Below are 23714 nucleotides of genomic sequence, written 5' to 3'. Positions count from 1 at the left end.
GGCAGTATAACGCGCCGAGAGAATCCATTTAAAGATGGCTTCCAATCGAATAAGGTGCTGCCGTGTGATGTCAGTTTGAGACGACGTTTCGACGTTGTAGCTCGTAAAAAGTTCTTTACTGCTGTAGGATCCAGCTAACATCAACGTATCTAATTAAAAAATCAATTTCATAAAGAATGGAATAATTTTCAATAACAATAATGAATTGTCATCAAATATTAAGCGGAGCTTGCAACGCAGGTGATCGTTGCTACGCTGTCGGCTCTGTTGAAGGAATTTCTTTCACTGTAAGGAATTTCACATCTTGTTTTCTAATTTTATGAAGAATTACTCACGTTTCATGATTCTATTTTAACATATCAAATTTCATACTGTATCTACGAATCATCGAAAATACTTTTCTATTCATTAAAGAACAATGTATAAAATACTTCTAAACGTCATACTCTAATTAAACAAACACGTTTGACGTACTTTTTAAAGTACGTTATCATATGCGTTGCTTCTTCTTGATTACTATAATATTTGTTGAATTTTTATGCATCTCCATGTAATGTTAAGCATTTAAATATGTAACTGTTACATATGATTATAAATTATGAACAAATTAAATGGAAATTAATAAATAGACATCCAAGTATCAACCATATATTTTTCAAAGTTTTTGTTTCCTGATATATTTTTAAATAAAATAATCTGTTACAGGCATATGCGGCGGGATGCAACATAGTAATCTTAGCCAGTAACTTTGAAAGAGTTCAAATAATTCCAGGAGCTGTACATAACTACATAAGAATTAGTTGTTTGGACTGCAGCACCGATACAGGAAAAATAGCAGCAGCGTATGAAAATCAAGTCTGCATTTTTGAGCCTACTCCCCTTATCCACAGCACGTGCTCTCATGTTTGTGTCTTTTCTTTCTATTACATCACTTTATTGCTATATATATATAGTGCACGGCATTGTAAGATAATTTGTTTTACTAATATATAGCAACTGGAGTATCGATGGGTTCAAACTGGTAGTCTGACCACGGATTCAAATATTACCTCTTTGTCATGGAACTTGGAAGGAACAAGATTGTTAACTGGTGGAGAACTTTTACAGCTATGGCATCAAAATATAGTTCCTTTTCAAAAAGAACACAGTAAGCTCCATTTATTAATTTTGTTTAATTTGTACATGTTTATGTAATTAACGTTCCATTTAGTTCCATCTATTTAAATTTACATAATACCACTTGTCTCATTTATCAAAGTAATAAAATTGTGTACAGCGACAAAGGAAAACACGTTACGAACACAAGAAGGTGTTGTAACTGGACGCGAAGAAAATACTTCAATTGTTCTTCCCGAATGTGAGTTTGTTTAATTAGGAAACATATGTTCGGACGTAAAGTCCAACAATAATACATGTGGAAAAAGTATTGTGTGTTGTAGTGTGTTCATATTAATGTAAATATTAAACAACTTTAACTTTCAAAGGATCATTTCATACTAAACGTTATTGCTTTAAGCTTTGACGTCTTGCCGCTTTATCGCATCATCAGTAAGAAATATAAATTATAAGTAACAATCTGTTTCCTGATTAACGTCATCTATTTAAAATAAAGAGAATGGTCTGTTTCGTAAAGCCTGGATTTATAAAAATGAAAAATGTATATATATATAAAAACATATCATTTATTTCTAGCGAGTACAGTTACATTCTCGATCGGTGGAGATGCCGAAAGTCCGGCACCTAGTGATACAGCTACTGGAAATGAGCCAGGAGCGTGGAACTGTGTTTGGAAATGTCGTACAGCTACACCAGTACATCTTATGAGTTTTAGTCCGGATGGTACATTATTTGCAACAACAGGATTTAACGATAGATTAGTCAAGATATGGTTTGAAAATAAACAATGTAAGATTTCTGTATCTGATGAGTATAAAACACTTAGCTTTTATTAATCATTAATTCAAATAAAATTACATAGTGTTTACAACAAGAAATATCGATCATACAAATACGTCGCAGTCCATGGGTAACGACAGTTACAGCTTTGTCTACATCGCTCATCCTCGAGCGGTAACACATTTATCTTGGCGCAAAACTAGTAAACATATGCCTAAGTACGTACAAAGTATATTTAAAAGTAATCGATAATGATAATTAACTAATTTTCATAAATTTATTATGCTTTGTTTAGGGGAGCAGTCTCCAATATGTTGGTTACATCCTGCAGAGATAATATCTGCAGAGTATGGGCAGAAACAATACCACCCGAAGTCGAAGGCTTAGCTAATATGAGTCAGTTTGAAGGTTCCGATAGGCATGGTCATCATGGAAAACATCGGCATCATAATATGCACAAGCATCGATTTATGCAACGACTCAAGCACATGAAGTGCGTTCAGATACTACGTTTCTTGATATTTCAAGATTTTTGTTTCCTACATTTATTTTTTAATACTTAAACAAAATGTGTATATACTTTTTATAGAACATGTTTCCATATTCGTCGACATGCAAAGCAGCAACATCAGGCAGGACATGCCACAGCTCCAACGTTACCAACATTACCTTCCACATATTCGGTGCACGATTTTCACAATAATTACCAAGGGACAGGTCAATATCCAGGAATGCATTTTCATTTGGCAGCTAGTATCAATGCTGAAACTGGTACGTCGAATTTTCTTCTTTCCTCTGTATCTCTTTTCAATGAAATGTTTCATATTTCAGATATACCATTGGTACCAAGTTTGATTACTGGAGATCCTGATAGGGAGCCAAATTTTATTCTCCACTGGTTAAATAACAAGGAAATGTACTTCACGATGCAAGCGGAAAGCTTTTTGCAAGAGCTTGCTCGTATAGTAGTGGAGAAAGAAGAAGGGTTGCACCAACAGGATGCAGAACGCCCGGAGCACGATTCCGAGGAAGAAGGCTTGAGTGAGTTTCTCGATGTGACGTCGAAATTTAGTCGAACGAGTATGGTATATAGATGATAAATTATATAAGTTGATAATTATGTAATCATAGAAAAAGGAGTACGACTGCAACCTATCCAAAAACCAGGAGGAGGCACAATCCGGTCGACGAGCCAGGAGGAACATAGTAGTGACGAACATCATACAACTCACACAGTTTCATCGCATCATAGTTTACCACATAGCGTACATTCTCACCAAAGCTTAAGGTACAACGTTGTCACTGTTTCATTGTATTCCCTAGTTCAATTATTACTACTGTTCTTCGTTTATATAGCAACACTACATCCATTAATTCCATTGCAACGGATGTAACATCTTCGATGAACCATGCCCCGGATTCTCTGGATACCAAAATAGAAACATTGTTACGGGATTGGCATCACAATCCGGATTTATTATTTTCAATTCATCCAATAGACGGAAGCTTTTTAATATGGCACATTGAATGGTTAGACGAGTATCATCCAGGCTCGTTCCGGCAAGCTCAGATATCATTTTCAACGCGAATACCTAACGCTTTTCCTCTTGGAGACGCTTCAACAATGAGCCATAGTGTGTCATTGTATTCTCACAATACCGGAGGTCCATTGTTGAATATAAGAGAAGTGGCAAAATCATCCACGAAATCATCTAATGAGGGTAAATCTATTTTATATTCCAGAATTTAATAAATTCGAATCCTACAATGTTCTGACAAGTTTTTTTATGGATCCAGCTACTGAGATTGCAACACCGTTACCGAGTTTGATCGAACAAGACGAAGAACAATCTACGTTAACTTCGAAAGCAGGACAGGAATTGTTAAAAAATTTAGAGAACTCGGCTGATCCAAATCAGAATGCTAACAAAGATAAGAATGGACAGTTGGAAAATGGCAAAACAAATCAGGAAACGTACAATGATTTATTAACTCATCCGAGTCCGATAGTTTCTATGGTGACGAAGCATTCGAACGGAACTTTAAACTTATGGCAATTGACGTTTGCCGACAAAACTAAATTTTCCCAAGTAAACGATCAAATACATACGCACATGCTACTATCTATACACCTATAAAATAAATGGTATCGTTTATTTTCTACAATAGGTATTAAGTATTGGACATGCCTCGAGAGCTTCGGGACATCGTTTCCGAGTGAACGACATCACCTGTCATCCGGTGTTACCTTTATTAGTAACAACGTCGCATCATAACATACCAGAATCCGGATCTCAATGTAGGAACTCCGATTCGAGCGAAACTATTGATAGCAAATCAGATCCTAGCAAAATGACGAAAGAGCTATCTCCTACCGTAAGTAAAAATATGTCAAATGAATTGAATTTGAACTGTTGATTAACCACCAATCGATCTTACTGTTGATAATTTAAGGGATTCTGCAGTGAATTGATACTTTGGCGCGTAGACACGGTCGGGCCTTTGTCGAAAAGCGGGGGTGTCTCTGAATTAGCTCGTATCAATTCTCCTGAGATCTCAGCGTTCAGTAACGTGGCATGGATTCCAACTTTGTTACCAAGTACCACCTTGGGTAATTTATCAAATTCTCCAAGCGCATGTTTCGTTGCTAGCGATGGCGAGTGTTTAAGGGTTTATCAGGCTGTTATAGACGCTAGAACTTTGCTAGCTGAAGTGTCTAGCAGCGAAAGACGAAGCAGAATGATGGTAAGCTGGACACGTTTCAGAATTTAAAGCGATTATTAATTCAATTCGTTGCCATTTGCGCGTCTAGGACTCCATGGCAAGTCTCTCAACAGATATATCATCGGACGATGGAATCAGACATTCGATTCACGATAAAATAAAGATAGTATCTCAACAGTCGACAGCAAGACCAGGTTGTGTGATACAGTTGGATGCTATTTCCGACGCTACACACGTAAGTATTTTAAAAGAAAATCATGATTAACAAGGATAACGAATGAAGTTGGATTTGTATAAATTTAGGACTGGCAGAATACCCAATTTTTGCACGTGTTCCAAGAACAATTGATCACCGGGGATCGAAATGAAGAGAAGCAAGCCGGTGTCGATACATCGATAAATGATTTAGGTTTGATGGAGTCTACTTTAGATGCTATGGTAGACTTGCAACAATCGGCGATTTTCGAAGAACCATTCTACATTGTTGTATTAGAGAGAACGCAACAGGGTACAACGGTACATATGTGGCGTTTAGTTATAGCCTCTCAGCCTGAAACTACCGGTAGATCAGTTGATAAATTAATATCAGTATCATAGGGGCTGAACAGCTTACCTTTATTTTTTATTTTTTTATTTTCAACAGGATTATCAGGTTCGATGATGTACGTTCCTGATTCTCATTTGGTACAAGACGAGGAAGAGGAAGGAACACCCTCGCGATACCATCAGGAAGGTAGAAGATCTCGAAGACCGAGTCAGTCTCGTCGCGAGAGCCAGGGCGAATCCGATACGTTTTTCCAAAGACGAACAAATCCAAATAGTCACGTTCTCATTACGACCACGAAAGTATGCACTCAGGAATTACCATTGCCGGACGGAGTTGAGGTTCGAGTCGTATTCTTTTATTGCATTCCTTCTTTTTATTTGTAAAGAAAGAAAAATAAGTAGATACGAGTATTTTGTCGACACGTAGGTAATACACGCGGCACCAGCTGCTGGACATTTGAGCAGCTCTTCCATATATCCTGCTTGTTTCGCACCGTATATTATAGTGACGGCGTGTAGCGACAGCACGATACGCTTTTGGAAGTGTAAAGTGACGAAGGATCCACCCGACGATAAATTACAGTACGAATGGTGCGAATGGGAAATGATACGAAAAGATCAAGAATCAACGATCGATATTACAGGTAAATTGAACGCTACGTGTTATAAAGAAGGAAAGGAGGAGAATAATAATTATTTGTTATGGGCTATATTTTAGGACAACCATTAAACGTAAGCGCCGCGTATAGCGGACGTATTGCTTGCGCGTACAAGTATGGAAAATCATTTACACGTCCTACCAAGAGCGACCCAGATTCACGATACGTAAATTTGTGCGTGGCTATATACGAATGCGAAAGTACCGGTGGGAGCGAATGGATTTTGGAGGATACTATACATTTAAAGAATATACATTTACCGCGAATAGCCGTGGATCAGCATTTAGATCTAAGCTATCTGTACGATAGTAGATTTTTGCAAAAGAAACAAAGGCTAACTCAAGTATTACAAACGCTTAGTCACGAGGATGTAAGATTACCGCGAAACGGAGAAAACGGAGAAAGTACAAAGTCCAATGCAGGTAAGCAAAGGTATATTGTATCAATGGAATCATTTTCGTAAAAACGCTTTTATTTTTCCAAAGGTTTACTGGCGGTTCCATCGTTTAGCACTCTTCAATCGTTACGGAAATCAATTATAGAGAATGGCAATACTTGTCCACTCACGCAGAAACATTTGGTTCAGTTGGATTGGGTATCGAAAGAAGATGGTTCTCATATCTTGACTGTTGCCGTTGGATCGAAAATCATGCTATTCACGCCGGTGTGCTCCGATCTTGCGCAGGCAAATATGAAAGCGATGAAAGAATCGCAGAGTAACAATCGACCGATATTACGAAAAGCCTCGTCGTTGGCACAGCCACAGTTCGTCGACGAAATTCGTTGGATGAAATTACGGAAAATCGAGTTGACCACGGCGGACGGTTTGCCTCCTCTGCCCATGCAGATATCCTGGGTGAGGGACGGTATTTTGGTGGTTGGGATGGATTCGGAAATGCACGTTTACTCGCAGTGGAAACCGAATCCGAAGAAAGAGTGTTTCCATTCGAACTTGCAACACCAGGAATCAGACGAGTTTCAAGCTAGTCGAAACCTAAGGGATGAGGATTTGCGAACGTTGGCGAACGAGACGTCGCAAAGGCGACTGGCCAACGTATCCTCGATGCCTCATCTGTCTCGAGTGAGCAGTATCAATTTAACGATGCTCGATGCGAAAAAGAAACGAGGAATGCAAAGCGAGAACATCAGTTTCGATTACATGCCTGATTACGGTCTCTTCGAGGCTTCGAGGATCGCTTGTCCCGTTCTTCCACAATATCATCCGAAGCAGTTGATGGAATTATTGAACTCCGGTAAAATTCGATGGGTAAAAGCGATATTGGCGCATCTGGTCAGATGCATAGGAAGTTCTTGCTCGTTGAGAGCCGACGACGAGAGTCTGATGAAACAACGAGGCGGTGCATGGTCCCGTTCGAGAACAATGTCTGTCAGTTACGTCGGTACAACGTCCCCTCTTGAATCTAGAGGCTCTACCACTCAAATACCCGAGGAACTGATGTTGGATTATGCAGAAATAACCTCGATATCACCGTTACCACTTTGGACTTTGTTAATCGCGGACAAAGAAACGAATTTACCGCATCAGGTAACCGAGGACAAGCACGATTACAACGAATTGTTCGACAGCAATTTGGACGAAGGCGAGTCGTTGGACGATATGCTGGAGGAAGATTACGATTGTTCGCGGCAGAAAGACAGACGTTCTTCCGTGCCAGAGCGACAAGGTATATCGCATTTCGGGCCGAGACAGGGTAGATTATTGTCTCGATTGCTAACGCATACTCACCTGCCTGGACTGTCGAGTCTCGATCAGATGCATTTGCTCGCATTGGCCGACACCGTGTCCACCTGTAACGTAGACTTTGCCGAAAGATTTGCGATCGATGCCGCGAAGAACGCGATCGCGAAGGAAAATCTCACCGGCATTCCTGACGGAGAGACAATCTCGACCGATTCTTTGGACGATTGCGGCCTTCGATTTTTATTAGCCATGAAGCACTACAATTATCTGATTCGTTGCCTCCCACTGGCTCAGAGAGCACACTTCCAGAAACAGGGTGTTTCCTCGAACAACCTGGTATGGGCGTTTCATTCCGAGACCGAGGAGGAACTGTTGGGTTTGATACCCTCCTACGCGAAGGGTCAACCAAAGTGGAGCGTTTTGAAGGAGCTTGGTATCGGCTGGTGGATCCGAAGTAACACAGTGCTGAAGAGATGCGTTGAAAAAATTGCAAAGGCAGCTTACCAACAAAAGCAAGAACCTCTCGACGCTGCGCTTTATTATCTGGCTATGAAAAAGAAGAATCTCGTCTGGGGGCTATTCCGAAACAAGAGAGACGACAAGATGACCAGTTTCTTCGCGAACAATTTCACGGAGGTTCGTTGGCGGAAAGCAGCTTTAACGAATGCGTTCGCTCTGCTTGGTAAACAGAGATTCGAACATGCCGCTGCATTCTTCTTACTAGCCGGAGCCCTTCGAGACGCTATCGAGGTGTGTTTGGACAAATTAAACGATATACAGCTGGCGATGGTAATCGCTAGACTCTACGAAGACGATACCACCTCGCCGAACATGAGACGTTTACTTTATGAAGAGATATTAGGATACGACAAGGATGGCCAGTGTCAAGATATGAACAAAGCTCATCCGGATCCGTTCTTGCGCAGTATGGCTCTTTGGATTCTTAAAGATTACGCTGGATCTCTGAACACCTTGCTGTTAACGAACGTCGGAACTTTGCATCCGCAATACAACGACGAATCTGATAAACCTGAAGGGACGACAGGTGAACTAGATACCTGCAGTGGCTCGGAAAAGTATTCGGACGCTCTTTAAAAATTTCAACAAATTGTAAATTAATTTGTATAACTTCTCAAAAAATTTCAAGTCATTTGGTCGAATTTTAAATGAGGTATTCTGTTTTCAAGAGTGTCCGAATACTTTTCTCTATCTTTGCTACTTCATCTTCTTACCATTTCTTTTCCTCTAATTTCAGTTTCAGCTAATCCGAACGTCTTCAATTTCTACGTGTACCTTCGTACGCATCCGTTGCTAATCAGGCAGTACATCGCATACACCGCTCAGGATAAGAAAACGGGTCATTCGGTGGTTATATCTGGCTTCAGTTACGGTACAGATACCAGGACTCAGCCCGACAAACAATTAATGTTGGAAGATAGTATTACGCCGTTAGAAAGACAATTGTACTTCACGACAGCGCACGCACATTTCAAAGCCGGATGTCCGGCTCTTGCTCTCGAAGTTCTCTCTAAGCTACCCAGTAAAGTGATGGACACGAACTGCGAAGATTCACCCAGTACGTAACCATATGCAACTATATTCCTCCTTCTGTTATGGCCTTTTGCATTGATGTAACTAAAATTTATATGAATATGCCGACAGGTTTGCTAAACAGTCCAAGTAAAGCGAGGACGCAAGACTTCCAAATAGACACTGGTATCATCACTTGGAACGACGACAATTCGAAGCAAACCAGTAATGACACAGGTACATTTTCCTATTTCAATTCCAATTAGCTTTCGATGCTAATTAGGTTTAATAAATAAATTCGTATCAGGTGCCGCGGTCCTTGATTGGTCCGAACCTGTGACGAAACAGACCGAGGATGAATTGGTGTTGAACTGGGACGACGAAGAGGCCGAACAGGGCGACAGCGATAGCCCGCCTTTAAGTATGAAACTGGATAAAAAGGAAACCGACGACAATCTCGCGGATGCAGAAAAAGACGGTAGAAATTGTTTTCGATGCGCTTACTAATCTTAAGAATCTTATTACGAAATAAACATGATCGTATTAACCGAACTTTTAGAGAAAGCGAAAGCAGCGGGTCAACTAGATATTATGGCGCAACAATTAAAATTTGTGGCTTGTTTAAAAATTTTAATGGAAGAGTTGTCAACATTGGCAACGGGTTTCGAAGTGGACGGAGGACAACTTCGATATCAGTTGTATGTGTGGTTGGAAAGAGAGGTTGAAGCTCTTAGACAGCTTTGCAGTTACAGCGTCAATGCTGATGGAGACGCGAACAACGCCCCGGAATGTAAGAGTACTAAAAACTTTGGACACCGATTTCGAGATGGACGAAATTAATAATTATTATTTCTTCTTCAGACGAAGGTGGCATGGTGGACGATGTGCAATCGTACAGGCCTGGCGAACAGCCAACGTTACACGAGATACTAGTGGCTGACAAGTTGGACTTCGAAGCTAAAGTGCAGCGAGCTGTTAAAAGAAAGAAGTGGCTGAAAGGTGAAATTATATTTCTCCCTCTACACTACAGTGTTACTAAAACATTGTAAATGTGTGCTTTCAGCAAATGAAACGTTACTGAGAACGTTATTATCCTACTGCTCGTTACACGGAGCGTCCGGTGGCGGTTTAGCATCGGTAAGAATGGAACTGGTTCTCCTGTTGCAAGAATTGCAGCAGGAGAAAACGCAACAACAATTGCTTAGTCCTCTTCCGTTCCCAACTACGCTTCCTCTGCTAAGCGCCAGTGTTGCGTGTAATAAAACCGTTGTAGCGGATCCAGTTAGACATTTGCAGGTACGACACATTGCAGTATTTCCCGGTACATGAGTGTTGACGATATTAATAACGAAATTCTTCTTTCTAGTCTCTCGCTCACGACATGCTGCAGACATTGGTGGAATTACGTAATCCACCAATGCCGACGAGAAACACGCATTATTGTGAAGTATTTATAATGAGGGATTTGGCGGTAGCTCTAAGTGCTTGCATCTATCAGTCGCTTTGCGATTCCGATACTTTCGTTATGAAGCATCATCAACCAGACAGGTAAACGATTCTGAATCGTCCTCTAATTTGAAAAGATGGTTTGTTTAAACCTTACGGTTCATTAAACGTTGCCTCTCTGTACATAGTTTCCCAGCTGTTGCCGAGATAGAAACATTTTCCGGTGGACATTTGGTAGCATCGAATCGTCATCATCGAAGATTCTCGACGGACGATGGCGTGTGCATTACCACGACACCTTCGAAATGGCCAGGTGTGACCAACTTGCGCGCACTGTTAGCCCGCGAGAAGGACGAGGACACGCCGAAATTGAACGTTCTTCTATGCGAAGCATTCGTGGCTACTTACATGAGCTTGTTCGTGTACGCCATGTGGAGTTGCGACAGTCACATTCTATATAGACTGGTGGGTCAGCATTTCGATAACAGTACTTGGTCCTGTCTTTTTGGAGGTGGAGTGAAAAAATTGTTACGTGTCGCGAGCACGAGCAGTCAGGTATGCGAACGATAGTTTCTCAAAAAATTCTTTACTTGCTCTTTCGTTTTTATACCATTCGTTTGCTGTCGAATCGAATCGTCTAGGCCAGTGGATCAGGAACGACGGAGAAAGTAACGAGCGGTAGTATCGACGCCGGTTCGAGCGAAATACAAACCGCCGCCGGTGCAATGTGGAACACCATGGCTTCGTTGACGAAGCAACGGGTTAAATTGAACATGAAACTGTTGGGTCCGTTCACCGGTCAACAACCAAATATGAAAGAAGACAAACCAACGTATAGAGAGCAATTCGTTTCACCTCAGATGAGCATGATATCGTATTTCTTGATGAAGGTAAATTATTTAATTTTCAACGAGCGTCCACAGATTTTCTTCGCTTTCTACAACTCTTTTACTCGTTTTTCTGTTAACGCGTAGCCACAGATAGATAGCGAGTACGCGGACGAGATCGATTACGATTCGTCCGACTCTGCTGTTTCGGATTTAGACTCATCCGAGGAGGAGGAAGACGTATTCGATACCAATTCAAAACCAAAGACTAGAGTAAAGGATAACACGGAGCATTCGAATCCGAATTCGTACAGTTGGTGCGTGATGAGGCTAGCTATAGCGAGAATATTGCAACAGCAACTTCAGGATTTCTTAAACGTAGCCGGCATCGAGATGCAAGGTTAATACCTTACTGTAATAATTTACAGTAGCGATACCTTACGGACAGATTGGACTGTAGAGAAGACCTTTTTAATGTTTATGTACAGAGTTACCTGTAAATAGTCCTCTAATTCATGGAACGCTGGCTGTGGTGGCGCAGTGGCAAGAAACGTTACGCGAGGAATTAGACAGCAAGGGACCACCGCTGGTTAATTACATTCCTGGTTGTGCACCGGATCCAACGCCTACACCGGGCAAACCAGCGATTCACAAATATCGTTCGTTACTTGAAAAGGGCAATACACCGTTCAAGTAAGAGGAATCAATCTGATTCTCAGCATCCTGTTCACCGATAGTCTAATTTAACAGCTGCCTGTTGTTATGTTTAGTACGCGTTTAGCGTCGGCGGCCCCTGCTAATCGACTATGGTGCTATTTAGTTAGACAAGAATCGGTGCAAGACATCTTTATTCGCGCTGTATTCGGCAAGCGTAGATGTTTGTCGTCGATTTTAGAAAACAATCAAAATACGATCGACAATTTGAATCGAGGAACAACCGAAGATAAGGGTAGCGATAGTGGAACCACCAGTTTACCCGAACCTGTTCGAATTATTCACAAGGAACAAGATAGCATCAGTGCCTTTTGCCTAAATCAGGTTTGACAAATTAATCGCTATTTCATTTTATTTGGGACAACAACGTTGATTTTTAATTAACAATAACAGGTCAGTCAAGGTTTAATGGCTTTGGCGACCCCCCGAGAAGTACAAGAAATGAATATATCCTTGTTACTCGAGCTTCCATCCTGGTTAGAAGACGAATGCGAGTTCGACATCATCAATTTGAACAAACAACCAGAGCCTGAACCGGTACAACCAACTAGCTTTTTGGTTATCCAGGTAATCCCAGACGAATCCCTTGTGTGTGCACTCTTGTTCATGATATTTTAATCCTGTTTCTTGATATGTAGACAGCAGCAGATCGACCATTACTAGCTCAAAGTCCACAACCGAACAGTCCGCAACCTCAATCGGGTATCGCGAGTCAAAGTGGAAGAGGAGCTAGCGTGGTAAGCTCTTTCTAAAGATCATTTAACGAACGTAACTCGCTCTTATATTAATCATCGAGCACTGTACAGTCGTGTATTTGTCTTTATGAAGATTTATAAGTTCACAACGTGCCGTACCGTACCGTGCCGTATCTTATCGTGTCGTGTTCCCGCTCAGACCTATCCAGATGTTTCTGATACATATTACCCAAATACGTTATTTTCCTTCGTATGTACATATCCGCGTGTTTGTTGCATTAAAAGAAAAAAAGGTGAAGAAACAAAGCGAAAAGAAAAATAGGAAGAAAATCAAGAAGAAGGAGAAGAGGAAGTAAAAATTGAAATCATTGCTTTTCGCGAGAATATGTATACCGTATAACGATGGCTTAAGCGAATGATTTTCAGCGAATGGGAAATGTTTATGCGAATTTGCACCGCATTGGTGAACGTTTTATAAAAACGTGCGGTCGGAACGCGATTATCTGAGGCTTGTTTTTCGCGAACGATCCTATCACTAACAAACTTCCAGATCACTTTAGAAATACATATGGATATTGATCGTTGGAGTGAAAAATTCGCGGGAGAAAAGCCTCGATAATCGTAAAAAAGAATACGTATCGAGTTACGAGTAGCCGACGCACTGGGTCGCGTAAAAGTAGTACATCTGGTGACGGAAACAATGTTCCTTGTTCAATGCTTGCCTAACTTGGTCTAACTTGGTTTGCGTCTGACCGACGTCACTGACCTGGTGGCTCGTTCGCTCGCTCAGATGAAGGGGATGCCCGCTTTTCCTGGCTCCCACGACCTACGTTTCTGTCAGTTTGTTGCCGATAGGAGCAAACACTTGTTGCAACCGGTGAGATTAACTTCTAACAGACCCCTAGCCTGTATTATAATCATAATCTCCTGACATCCTGGCGTCGATCTTATACTTGGTTTCTTCTTTTTTTCATTTTTCTTCTTTTCCCTTACCGTTTCTTTTTCATCTTTTTTCATTTTATATTTCATTTTCTTCGCGTATCGTTAACGAGCCGCCCCATTTTCCAGCGATACTTAAGAGTAAAAAATTCAATTTAGTTGTTATGTCGCATCGAATAATCGTATCTCCCGTTATGGTATTATATAATAATCGACGCGACATAATGCTCCTTGGCAAGGCATGTCACTGTGAACAGAAACCTCTTTCTTTCCTTAACTTCTTTTGGGTTTTACTATCGTCGATACCGTTTAGCATAGCGATTGTGAAATATTTCCGTTTGCTATTATAATTATTATCACCATTATCATTATTGTATCGTCGTCGTCATCATCACTGACAACAACATTATTATTGTTATTGCTATTGCTGTTGTTACTGTTACCGCCATCATCATCATCATCATCGTTGTCTTAATGTTCATTATCCATCGCTGATCATCGTCATCGTCGTTACTGTTGCGTTATTATATTTATTTGACGTTAATCAAAAGGGTTTAGTAAAATTTACTTCACGCTCTTTCACTTTGCTTCAGATAAAATTGTATCATTTTTAGTGCAATCATAAGTAGGATTACGTAGATGTTGTAAACGAAATGCAGCTGAGAGAAGAAGCGATCACTGGTATTGTATATTGTTGCGAATTCTCGAAGACACCCGGTGATACTGCATGCCTGATTAATGTATTCATTTTTTCGTGTATTTTTCTGGCTTTTCAGTATTGCCTTTTAAACGTTGTTTGTAGTATATATTTGGTGTTGTTTAACGCTGTTTACCGTTATTTCCTCGTCAAATCGTGTCGCGTAAAGAAAAGAATATACCCTGCCTTGGCAGATACGTGCGTCGTTGATACAATTCGAATAAGAATCGTTTAGTGGCTAGGCTTTGGCTTCTCGAATAGCGACAGGGTAATACGACAAACACGGAAATTAAATAGCATGCGTTTTTTCAAACGTACAGCTCGGCTAATTATTTTCCCTATTCTAGACAATAGCTGTTCAGTGTAAACCTTATTCATTTTTGTTCATTTCTTCTTTTGTTCTTCCATCGTATCCCAATAGACGTGCGCTAGTATTTATAGAATTACTCCTTCTATTTTATATCAAACTATAAACATGTACGTATTTCTTAGTTACAAAATTTACAACTATACCAACACTATAGATTATTGTCGATTTAATCCGTCTTTAATATTTTATTGTTCCAACAGATCCTGAAGCATAAAATCGACGGCATAAGAAGAATCTCTTCGCATCCGCTTCTACCATTATGTAAGAAAATATGTGGTATTTCTATAAATAGTTTAAAAATGATTGTTACCATTACTAACATATGTTTATGTCAACAGATCTGACCGGTTCTCAGGATGGTTCGGTATCGCTTTGGGAATGGGGACATCAAACTGCTGTAGCAACTCCTAGACCACCGGGAACGTTCGCCAAGGTAACCCGCGTACGTTTCTCACAGCATGGAAACAAATTCGGCGTGGCCGATTCCGATGGGCATCTCAGTCTATTTCAAGTAGCTTGCAGAGAAGGGTCAGCTCGACCATTCTTCGTAAGAACCCTTTTATTATAATCTATGTACATAGAGATAGCTACTTGACACGATAATACTCGATCATTTTTATTTCAGAATTATCAGTGTCATAGCAAGGTGACGGCTGATTTTGTCTTCCTCGGTGCGTGCAGCTTAATAGCGACAGCCGGTCACGGTTCCGAAGGACGTAACGTTGCTCTTTGGGATACTTTGCTTCCTCAAAATAAATCATTAATTCAAGGTGTGCATCATCCTCCTTTGTGCTTTAAGTATATATATGTCTTCTATCATATTTATACCCTCTTAGGTTTCACATGCCACGACCAAGGTGCCAGTTCATTAATACTCGCGCCTCAACACCAGCTTCTAATCAGCGGAGGAAAGAAAGGGGACATTAATATCTTCGATGTTAGACAACGGCAACAACGGCATCGTTTCCAGGCTCACGAATCTGCTATCAAGTGTTTGGCCCTCGATCCGCACGAGGAATTCTTTGTCAGCGGTGCAGGAGATGGCGACATCAAGGTTGTACACGCGAACATAATGAATGTGAACATAAATTACATTTTCAATTTCTTTGTTTCAGATCTGGGGTTTGACCGTCCATTCTCTGCTGTATTCATTTCCCGCTGAACATCCACGGTCTAGTTTCTTCAAAAATATTGGACAAGTAAGTTAGCTTTTCTTAATGCATGTTTCTATAAATAATGATGTCAAGAATGTTTTTCAGGGTGTGACGCAGTTGCACGTCGATTCAGCTGGACGTTTATTTTCTTGCGGTGCAGATGGATCTATGAAAGTTCGTCAACTACCGGAGCGCGATTGCGTTGTACACACTTTGTACTAGAATAGTCCAAATATGTCTAACCTGCTAGCGAAATATTTGAAAACAATGCATTCGTTCAACCAGGATACGATAAACTGCTAAACAACGCGCTTCTATGCATACGGATTCGTACTCTTCTCGTTACCTCTTTCCTCCACGAGATTTCTATATCAATGCTCTTCTTCCTTGTTCGATTATAGTTACGTATAAACAAATCTTTAGTTAAGTAACGATTCCAAGATAATCCCGTTCTTTTCGCTTCATTTTCCTCCTTATCGGTAGCGATTGCAGCCGAGAAAAAGAAACGGGAGCGAGGAATCGTTAAATTATCATGGATGTCGGAAAAAAAATCTTTCAAACCCCTTATTTCTCCTAAAATTCTATCCCCTTTTCCTCGTATCGTCGGCTCTAACTTTAATGAAATATTATTTTTAGTTGCGTTACATCACATTTCTTTGTTGATTGAATTTTGATCAAATGGCGTTTACCCGTTTCCAAATATTTAAGTATTCTTCGTTTCCTAACTGCTTCAACACCATACTAATTATTGTTGTTGATGTTGTTGTTGTTATTGTTTTTGTTTCAATAACTTTAATTTGTTGTTAAATGTACATTTCTATATTGTGAACACGTGTCGGGTTCATTGAATTGTTAATAGTAATTATTTAATACATATGTAATAGTACGTTATCCTGCTTGTATGATCGCAATTTAATATTATGCAATTAACTTCTTATTAGAAGAGCGCAAACACAGTCGTATTTATTTACTTCGTGACGAAATGTATTTTCAAGAATGTTTATCGTGTAAAGAACTATTTAAAACAAATGATAAATTATATTCATTATTCTGTAAGTATGTATATTGACGCAATGGAAATACAGTTGAAATCGAACAGCTTTATTTTAAGTCGAACCATATAAATTGTATCATAGAAAAGCTTGATGTTTTGAAAGAATAAGAAAGTGACTAAGAGAGGAGAAATGGAAAACTATGTTTTCTGTACATGTAGCTAAGTGTGTATACGTCGCAGATTATTCAAACGAAATATAATTTCGTTGAAACAACAGTTTTCTATGTTGTGGTTTTATTTATTAGTTTATTACATAACAAATAGAAAAAAACAATTGAACATATTTTGATATATTTCACGATTTAGGACTTACATTTGTTTAAAGATTTTACTGAAGATTCAATTTTCAAAGGTGTCAATAATTATATATCGTATAGATAAGCATAGGATGACCCAAAAACAAAGAAGAAAAACCTAAGGACGGCAACGTTCCAGGAACCGTGGATAAAGGCATACTTCGCGTATATGATACCTGTTCAAAAGCCAACACATAAACCTTTCTAAGCCTAATCCATATCCACCATGGGGGCAAGTTCCATACTTTCGCTGCATAAAATTATATTAACAATTAGCAAAATTCCTTATTAACGATTGTACGATAAAATGAGTAAGTCGTTGTGATTATACCTGATCCGTGTACCAATAATATGGTTTTGGCTCGATATTTGCACGATTGTAACCCTCTAACAATTCGTCGTAATCCCAAATACGCATTGACCCTCCAACTATCTCTCCGACGTTCGGTAAAAGCACATCCACTGATTCGGTCAGAGATTTATCTTCGGGACAACGTTGCATGTAAAATGACTTAATCGCTGCAGGAAATCTACAGAGCATTATCGGTTCATTTATTGCATCAGTCATTTTTCTCTCTGGCATTTCTGGAATGTCCTAGAGAAAGAAAAAGGATTACTACCTTATTAAAATTCTGTTTGAATCTGTTTAAACCTACTTCGCCAAACTCGTAAAATGTTCCATCTTCTTTAGTTATATTGTTAACTCGAAGGTATTCGATAGCTTCGCTATAATTCATTCTCTTAAATGGCTTCTTTGGTACTTCAAAATCAGGATTCAATTCCTTGACAAGATGTCCAAGAGGTGACTTTAAAACACGATCAACTACATCGCATACCAAATCTTCCAATCGATCAAGTAGTTCATCGAATGAAATGAAGGGACACTCCGCCTCCACGTGTGTATACCTAAAAATTCAAAATCTTACATAGAATACAAATTTATTATAATACCGTGATCTAAATTTTATAATTTTATTATTCATATTTACTCTGCAAGATGTCTTCGAGTCCTCGATTGTTCGGCTCTATAAGATTGGGCGATACAGTATACATCGCCCATCGCTGGAATGCAAGTCTCGAGATAAAGTTGTGAACTTTGTGTTAGAAATGCTTCTTCTCCAAAATAATCTAATTTAAACAATGTTGACCCGCCTTCTACCTGAGTTTGCACTAATGTCGGTGGCGTTACTTCGCAGTAATTCCTTTCTTTATAATGATCTCTAAATGCTTGCATCAATACAGATCTCATAATTAATATACGAGATGTCTGAAATAAATAAAGTACTCAGGTAAAAATGGATCAGCAAGTCAAAGGTATTCGATTATATTATAATCGTACGTTTTCACCGCGAATCATAATATGCCTATTGTCTAACTGCACATCAGGAAGAGCTTCCTCGTTCAAAATAGAATCTGCACCGCCGGGAGGAGATGCTCCTATTAGCACCCAGTAATCAACCACCAATTCATGCCCGTTTGGAGCCTAAAAACCAAAATCTGAAGTATTTCGAAAAGCGTTCGTCGAACTTAATTTCATATAATACAATACATTTTTTCCTTCTGGTACAATCTTTAGGATTCCAAATACTTCAACAGAAGCTTCTGTAGATAGTAACAATGCATCATACGTTTGACACAAAGTATCATTAAGTACACATTGTAGGAAACCAGTTCCATCTCTTAGTGTAATGAACATAAGTGCTTTCCCTATAAGGAAACAATAAGTTGATACTTGTAGAAATATAATAATTCATATTATTAACATTATACCTTGACGTCTAAGCCTGTGTACCCATCCATAAAGTTTTACTCGTTGATCTCTATGACTAATACTGTCTTTAATTTTAATACGAATCGCAGGTGGCAAAGTACTATCCTCTTGAATTACAAGCGCTTTAGCTTCCTCCAAATTCTTCAACCTCTTTCCTTCATCTTCTAACAGCTTCTTTTGTTTTTCTTCGCTTTTATATTGTTCTCTTACCCAAACTTTTTGCACCTTCTTTAATTGTGATTTAGATACAAGTTCATACTTTTCATTGCCCTTAGTACAATCTTGATAAATTGGTGGAAATGGTTCTTTTCCCGCATGATGCATTGCTCTTAAAACTGTTTTGAAAGGGTTAGTATCAGAACCATCTCCTGTTTCATCATTTCCATTTTTCTGCGAAGTATAAATTGCATCTAAAACGAAAAAAGAATTGCAAATATAAAAATAATTTAGTATTTTTAATAATAAAATTTACCTGGTACAATATGGGAGGAGTCTTTCTCGGGCATTTTTCTTTTTTATATCAAACTGGATTTAGGAAAGTTAATTATATGATATCTATGATCTATAAAATGTTTCAAATATGTAATAATTCAAACTTTGAAATCTGAGATCGGATAATGCACTTTGAATGATGCAACTCGATAAGAAGTGAATGCAGGTGAATGATGCAACTCGCGCTTTCCACTTCGTTTCGGAGTTATCTGGGATTATCGCTAATCGGGGCGAAATGCACAATGTGCGCAATTTTATATCCTTCACGTATTCGCAAGATGGTATGTATCATACAACATATACAGGGTCTACCATTTATCTCGCAACCCATGCGCGCGCAAATTGATGAAAATGGCAACAGCGCAAAAATTCTAGAGATGTAAAAATCCGTACAGTTAAGTTGGTAATTGATTCGGGATACGAGTACACCGAGTTTCATCGAAACACATATTCACGCCGGAGAGCCGATTGGCGAAGGGCACACAAAGGAGGGATTGCAGCCAATTGACTGCCGTCGTGAATATGTGTTAGAGTCACATGCCGCGACAAGATCGATGAAATCCAATGTACTTGTATCCTGAATCGAATCTCGGACCACAGTTCAGTTGATTACCAACTTAACTGTACGGTTTTTACATCTCTCGAATTTTAGCGCTGTTGCCATTTTCATCAATTTGCGCGCGCATGGGTTGCGAGATAAATGGTAGACCCTGTATATGTATGCACAATACACACAACGATAGAGTCATGCACACTGATGCATCTCCCAATTTTTAAGTGTCTAATCGTAAAACGTAGAAGAGATCAATAGCAGAAGAAGGATACATGAAAGGCGCCATGTGACAAAACTACTTGACAACTTACCGACCTATTAGCGCCAACTAATTTTACCCTTGGCGCCATCTATACAAAAACGGCTGAAACTATTCAACAACTTACCGGCCTATTACCATCTACTAGTATGGAGTCTTGCGTTATGCATAAGAGGCCCAACCCTTTATCACTGCATCCCTTACATGTCTGCATCCTTAACATCACTGTATCCCTTATATCACTACATTCCCTATATTCCTGCATCTCGTACATGCCGGCATTCCTTATACCTCGGCATCCTTTCCATTCTTGCATCCGTTACATCTGTGTACCCTTTATATCTCTGTATCCCTTACACTCCTGAATTCTCCCTGCAGCTCTTGTATCCTTTCAACCCTTACAATAACTATATAAATAATATACTTATGGCTACTGGTTCGAGTAAAGGTAAGTAAAGGTAAGTAAAGGTAAGTAAAGTCTTATGAAAAATAATTTTAAATTTAAATTTTTGTAAAATTTAGTTCCTTTTGTTACCGCCAGAGGGCGCTGATTCGACGTCGAAAATTTAGTTCACATTTTTGCCGCTAGAGGGCCAAAATTCCGACAAGATTTAGTTCCTTTTTCTGAAATCAGATGGCGCTGATTCGACATCGAAAATTTAGTTCACATTTTTGCCGCTAGAGGGCCAAAATTCCGGCAAGATTTAGTTCCTTTTTCTGAAATCAGATGGCGCTGATTCGACATCGAAAATTTAGTTCACATTTTTGTCGCTAGAGGGCCAAAATTCCGACAAGATTTAGTTCCTTTTTCTGAAATCAGATGGCGCTGATTCGACATCGAAAATTTAGTTCACATTTTTGCCGCTAGAGGGCCAAAATTCCGGCAAGCTTTAGTTCCTTTTTCTAAAATCAGATGGCGCTGATTCGACATCGAAAATTTAGTTCGCATTTTTGCCGGTAGAGGGCCAAAATTTTTGCAAGATTTAGTTCCTTTTTTTACCGCCAGGAGGCGCTATGATGGGATGCTTACAAAAGGGATGCAAGGATGTAAGAGATCTGTCGTATTGCTATAAATAATAATTGTGAATGAATGTATGGACAAATTGATATACTTATAATCCCACCAAAAGTATTTGATAATGCCAGAACGAATTGAAATTGGTAAGCAAATCTTTTGATATAACAAATGAATTGACCATTGTTTTATTTCAACTGTACATTTGGTAAGAACAAGTATTATTTTATATATAGGTGTTATTCCTGACAATCTCCGACACGAAGAAACTATTGTTCAAATAGCAGAAGCTCTTGACAATCTGGGTTCTGCTGTTGACTATGTATTTGAGTCTGTCGATAAAAGGCTTTTCGAAAATGGTCAGAGGTATCTTTTGTTTTTTTGAATCAATGTTTAGTTAATTAAAATTTCATATAAGAGTATTAACTTATTTCTTCTTCAGATTATCAAACATTAAAAATAGAGCAACAAAACTCCAAGATCGATTACAATATTTGCAAACTAATTTGAATTTAAAAGCAGTGAAAATGTATTCTGCTGCAAAGTACCCTGCCAGTCATACCTACAAGGAATATGAAATGACTATAAAGCCTGAGTGTAATAATACTAGTAAAATACCAAAAGCATACAAATGTTCTGTACCCATAAAGAATGTTCCTGAAACATACCTATCCTCTAATTGTAAAACAGAGGATGGCCAATATGTAGCAAATAATAATTTGCAAGAAAAGTTACAATTTTATCATGTTAGATCTAAATCAAATAAAGAAGCTTATCTAAATGGCAATGAAGCATCATTTCCTCTTCATATGTCTTCTATTAATGCACTCTTATTTAATAGTATGGACAATCCCTATAAGGTATCTATAAAAGAAAGTAGTCACAAGATAAATGATAAACAAGAAATTGAAGATGCACCTGATTCAATTATACAACCATGGAAATCAGCAGAAACAGACTCCTCTTCTAGTTATCTTTATACGCCAACTCTAGGCGAGGTAAAGTATTTAAAACTATTTCAAAGGCAATATTGTATGTTGATTTTAGGTGATAAAAATATTTTGTTTCGTAGGTACCGCAAATAAATGTACCACCGATGCTTCCAGATTTACCTGGTATTGTGGACGATGAAAAGTTTGTTTTAGATCTTAGTTTTCAAAGTCCGATCGCACCATCCTCAGCGGTAACAACGCCCACTGTTCGACCTGACCTTCCAACTCCCACATCAACAACAAATAAGAAGGATTCAAGTACAAAATTCGAACATAGTGTACCGAATCTACCTGGTTTTTCTGAGAATGATTCTGCGAAAGATTCTGTTCAAAATATTGCACCGCCTCCTCCTCCTCCTCCTCCACCATTGATGCCATCCGACAAGTCTATTTCAGCTCCTTCAGAGACTCAGCAGCCTTTACCCTCTGTTCCCCCGATGGTACCTCCGCCACCACCACCGCCTCCACCGCCACCACCTTCATCAAAAACTAACGTATCAGATTCTCAAAAAGATTCTAAAAAGAATGAAGTTGTTGATAAGAAAAGTAAAATAGCAAATGTGGATGATCGTTCGAATTTAATGGCAGAGATTCGTAACGCGGGTGGCATAGGAAGGGCCAAATTAAGACACACAGTGCAATCAGACGAAAAAGGGAATCGCTGGTCTTCTGCGTCAGTTGGAGGAGATTTAATGGCTGATCTACATGCTAAACTGGCTCTCAGGAGAAAAGGAATTGCCGGATCAACGGGCAGTCCCTTGGAAAGAATGTCCAGCCTAATTCCTCCTCCTCCTAAGCCGAATGAAACAACTACGTCGGATAGAAACTCGGCTACCAGTGAATATGATTCTCAACCAGACACCGATGACTGGGATGAGTAACGTTTAATGTAATATCACTAGTATGTACAATTTTTGCATTTTTCAAGGAGAAAGAATGAGCTCAGATGGTACGAATAACTCTTAGAATAACTTTAAGCATTTGAAAACTTAAGGTACAGGAGAGGAAGTTTTCTCAAGTTCGTTCTTTTTCTTTGATCCTGATTACAGTTTGAACAGTTACAAATAAATTAAATAATGCAAATATCGTATTAGCCGACACAAAATAACACTACTATTTAAAAAAAAGAATAAATACTTAAAAAAATGTAACACTATTTTTTGATACATACATAGATTAAATGCATTCATTTATTATGGTTTCCTAATTTTTATGAAAACCTATATAAGAAAAGAGAAGAGAAAAGGGGAGATTAAAACTCATTTCTCATTAACTGGTGTGTAAAATGATTATTAGAGATAGAGAGTAACAACTTTCTTTACTGTACTGTTTCTTTTTTTTTTTAATTGGAAAAGCAATTAAAACAAGTTTATCATATTCTGG

At 39.0% G+C, this 23714-nt stretch overlaps 3 protein-coding genes across 6 annotated transcripts; 2 read left to right on the top strand and 1 right to left on the bottom strand.

Annotated features, from left to right (window-relative positions):
• The first annotated feature begins 4 nt into the window (after positions 1–4).
• On the top strand, positions 5–17169 carry LOC114875520 (dmX-like protein 2). Of its 4 annotated transcripts, none has more exons than XM_046285592.1 (41): positions 5–287; positions 706–903; positions 994–1147; positions 1277–1357; positions 1693–1905; positions 1979–2114; positions 2192–2389; positions 2486–2667; positions 2728–2937; positions 3028–3184; positions 3253–3617; positions 3694–3986; positions 4066–4272; positions 4351–4641; positions 4709–4855; positions 4924–5182; positions 5264–5505; positions 5594–5810; positions 5885–6247; positions 6311–8572; positions 8783–9103; positions 9190–9294; positions 9365–9535; positions 9617–9847; positions 9919–10056; positions 10121–10353; positions 10424–10605; positions 10692–11058; positions 11145–11393; positions 11478–11730; positions 11819–12023; positions 12101–12368; positions 12438–12611; positions 12683–12781; positions 13530–13616; positions 14946–15006; positions 15084–15292; positions 15371–15515; positions 15582–15799; positions 15861–15944; positions 15993–17169. In XM_046285592.1, the coding sequence occupies exons 1-41, from the start codon at positions 201–203 to the stop codon at positions 16119–16121; spliced, it is 10191 nt and encodes a 3396-aa protein (XP_046141548.1). In that variant the 5' UTR covers positions 5–200; the 3' UTR covers positions 16122–17169. The 4 variants fall into 4 exon arrangements, with proteins under 4 accessions (XP_046141548.1, XP_046141547.1, XP_046141549.1 ...); XM_046285591.1 differs by having other exon boundaries at positions 3007–3184; XM_046285593.1 differs by having other exon boundaries at positions 6–287; positions 16005–17169.
• LOC114875503 (asparagine--tRNA ligase, cytoplasmic) lies at positions 17154–19800 on the bottom strand. The gene is made up of 8 exons (XM_029185874.2): positions 19493–19800; positions 19020–19430; positions 18799–18956; positions 18589–18732; positions 18239–18516; positions 17906–18155; positions 17581–17844; positions 17154–17499 (listed from the first exon to the last, which is right to left on the bottom strand). Exons 1-8 carry the CDS (start codon positions 19524–19526, stop codon positions 17368–17370), a joined length of 1671 nt encoding a protein of 556 aa, XP_029041707.1. The 5' UTR covers positions 19527–19800; the 3' UTR covers positions 17154–17367.
• A 1544-nt stretch (positions 19801–21344) lies between these two features.
• Positions 21345–23527, top strand: LOC114876307 (WASH complex subunit 1-like). The gene is made up of 4 exons (XM_029187630.2): positions 21345–21485; positions 21576–21705; positions 21782–22337; positions 22412–23527. Exons 1-4 carry the CDS (start codon positions 21464–21466, stop codon positions 23210–23212), a joined length of 1509 nt encoding a protein of 502 aa, XP_029043463.2. The 5' UTR covers positions 21345–21463; the 3' UTR covers positions 23213–23527.
• Positions 23528–23714: the final 187 nt, after the last annotated feature.

This window comes from Osmia bicornis, chromosome 4 (genome assembly GCF_907164935.1).
Source record: "Osmia bicornis bicornis chromosome 4, iOsmBic2.1, whole genome shotgun sequence".
Lineage (NCBI taxonomy): Eukaryota > Metazoa > Arthropoda > Insecta > Hymenoptera > Megachilidae > Osmia > Osmia bicornis.
The sequence above is the reverse complement of the archived record's forward strand: the minus strand, read 5'-3'. Positions and strand labels throughout refer to the sequence as shown.

What these genes read in the sequence shown, in the direction of transcription:
- LOC114875503 (XM_029185874.2), bottom strand. Translation starts at nt 19,526, where the DNA reads ATGCCCGAGAAAGACTCCTCCCATATTGTACCAG. An exon ending in ACACAGGCTTAGACGTCAAG is followed by an intron (nt 18,957 to 19,019) that starts GTATAATGTTAA and finishes GTTTCCTTATAG; the next exon opens with GGAAAGCACTTATGTTCATT. An exon ending in ATTATTGGTACACGGATCAG is followed by an intron (nt 17,500 to 17,580) that starts GTATAATCACAA and finishes AATTTTATGCAG; the next exon opens with CGAAAGTATGGAACTTGCCC.
- LOC114875520 (XM_046285591.1), top strand. Translation starts at nt 201, where the DNA reads ATGAATTGTCATCAAATATTAAGCGGAGCTTGCAACGCAGGTGATCGT. An exon ending in GGTCAGCTCGACCATTCTTC is followed by an intron (nt 15,293 to 15,370) that starts GTAAGAACCCTT and finishes TTTTTATTTCAG; the next exon opens with AATTATCAGTGTCATAGCAA. An exon ending in AAATAAATCATTAATTCAAG is followed by an intron (nt 15,516 to 15,581) that starts GTGTGCATCATC and finishes ATACCCTCTTAG; the next exon opens with GTTTCACATGCCACGACCAA.
- LOC114876307 (XM_029187630.2), top strand. Translation starts at nt 21,464, where the DNA reads ATGCCAGAACGAATTGAAATTG. An exon ending in CTTTTCGAAAATGGTCAGAG is followed by an intron (nt 21,706 to 21,781) that starts GTATCTTTTGTT and finishes TTTCTTCTTCAG; the next exon opens with ATTATCAAACATTAAAAATA. An exon ending in ATACGCCAACTCTAGGCGAG is followed by an intron (nt 22,338 to 22,411) that starts GTAAAGTATTTA and finishes TTTGTTTCGTAG; the next exon opens with GTACCGCAAATAAATGTACC.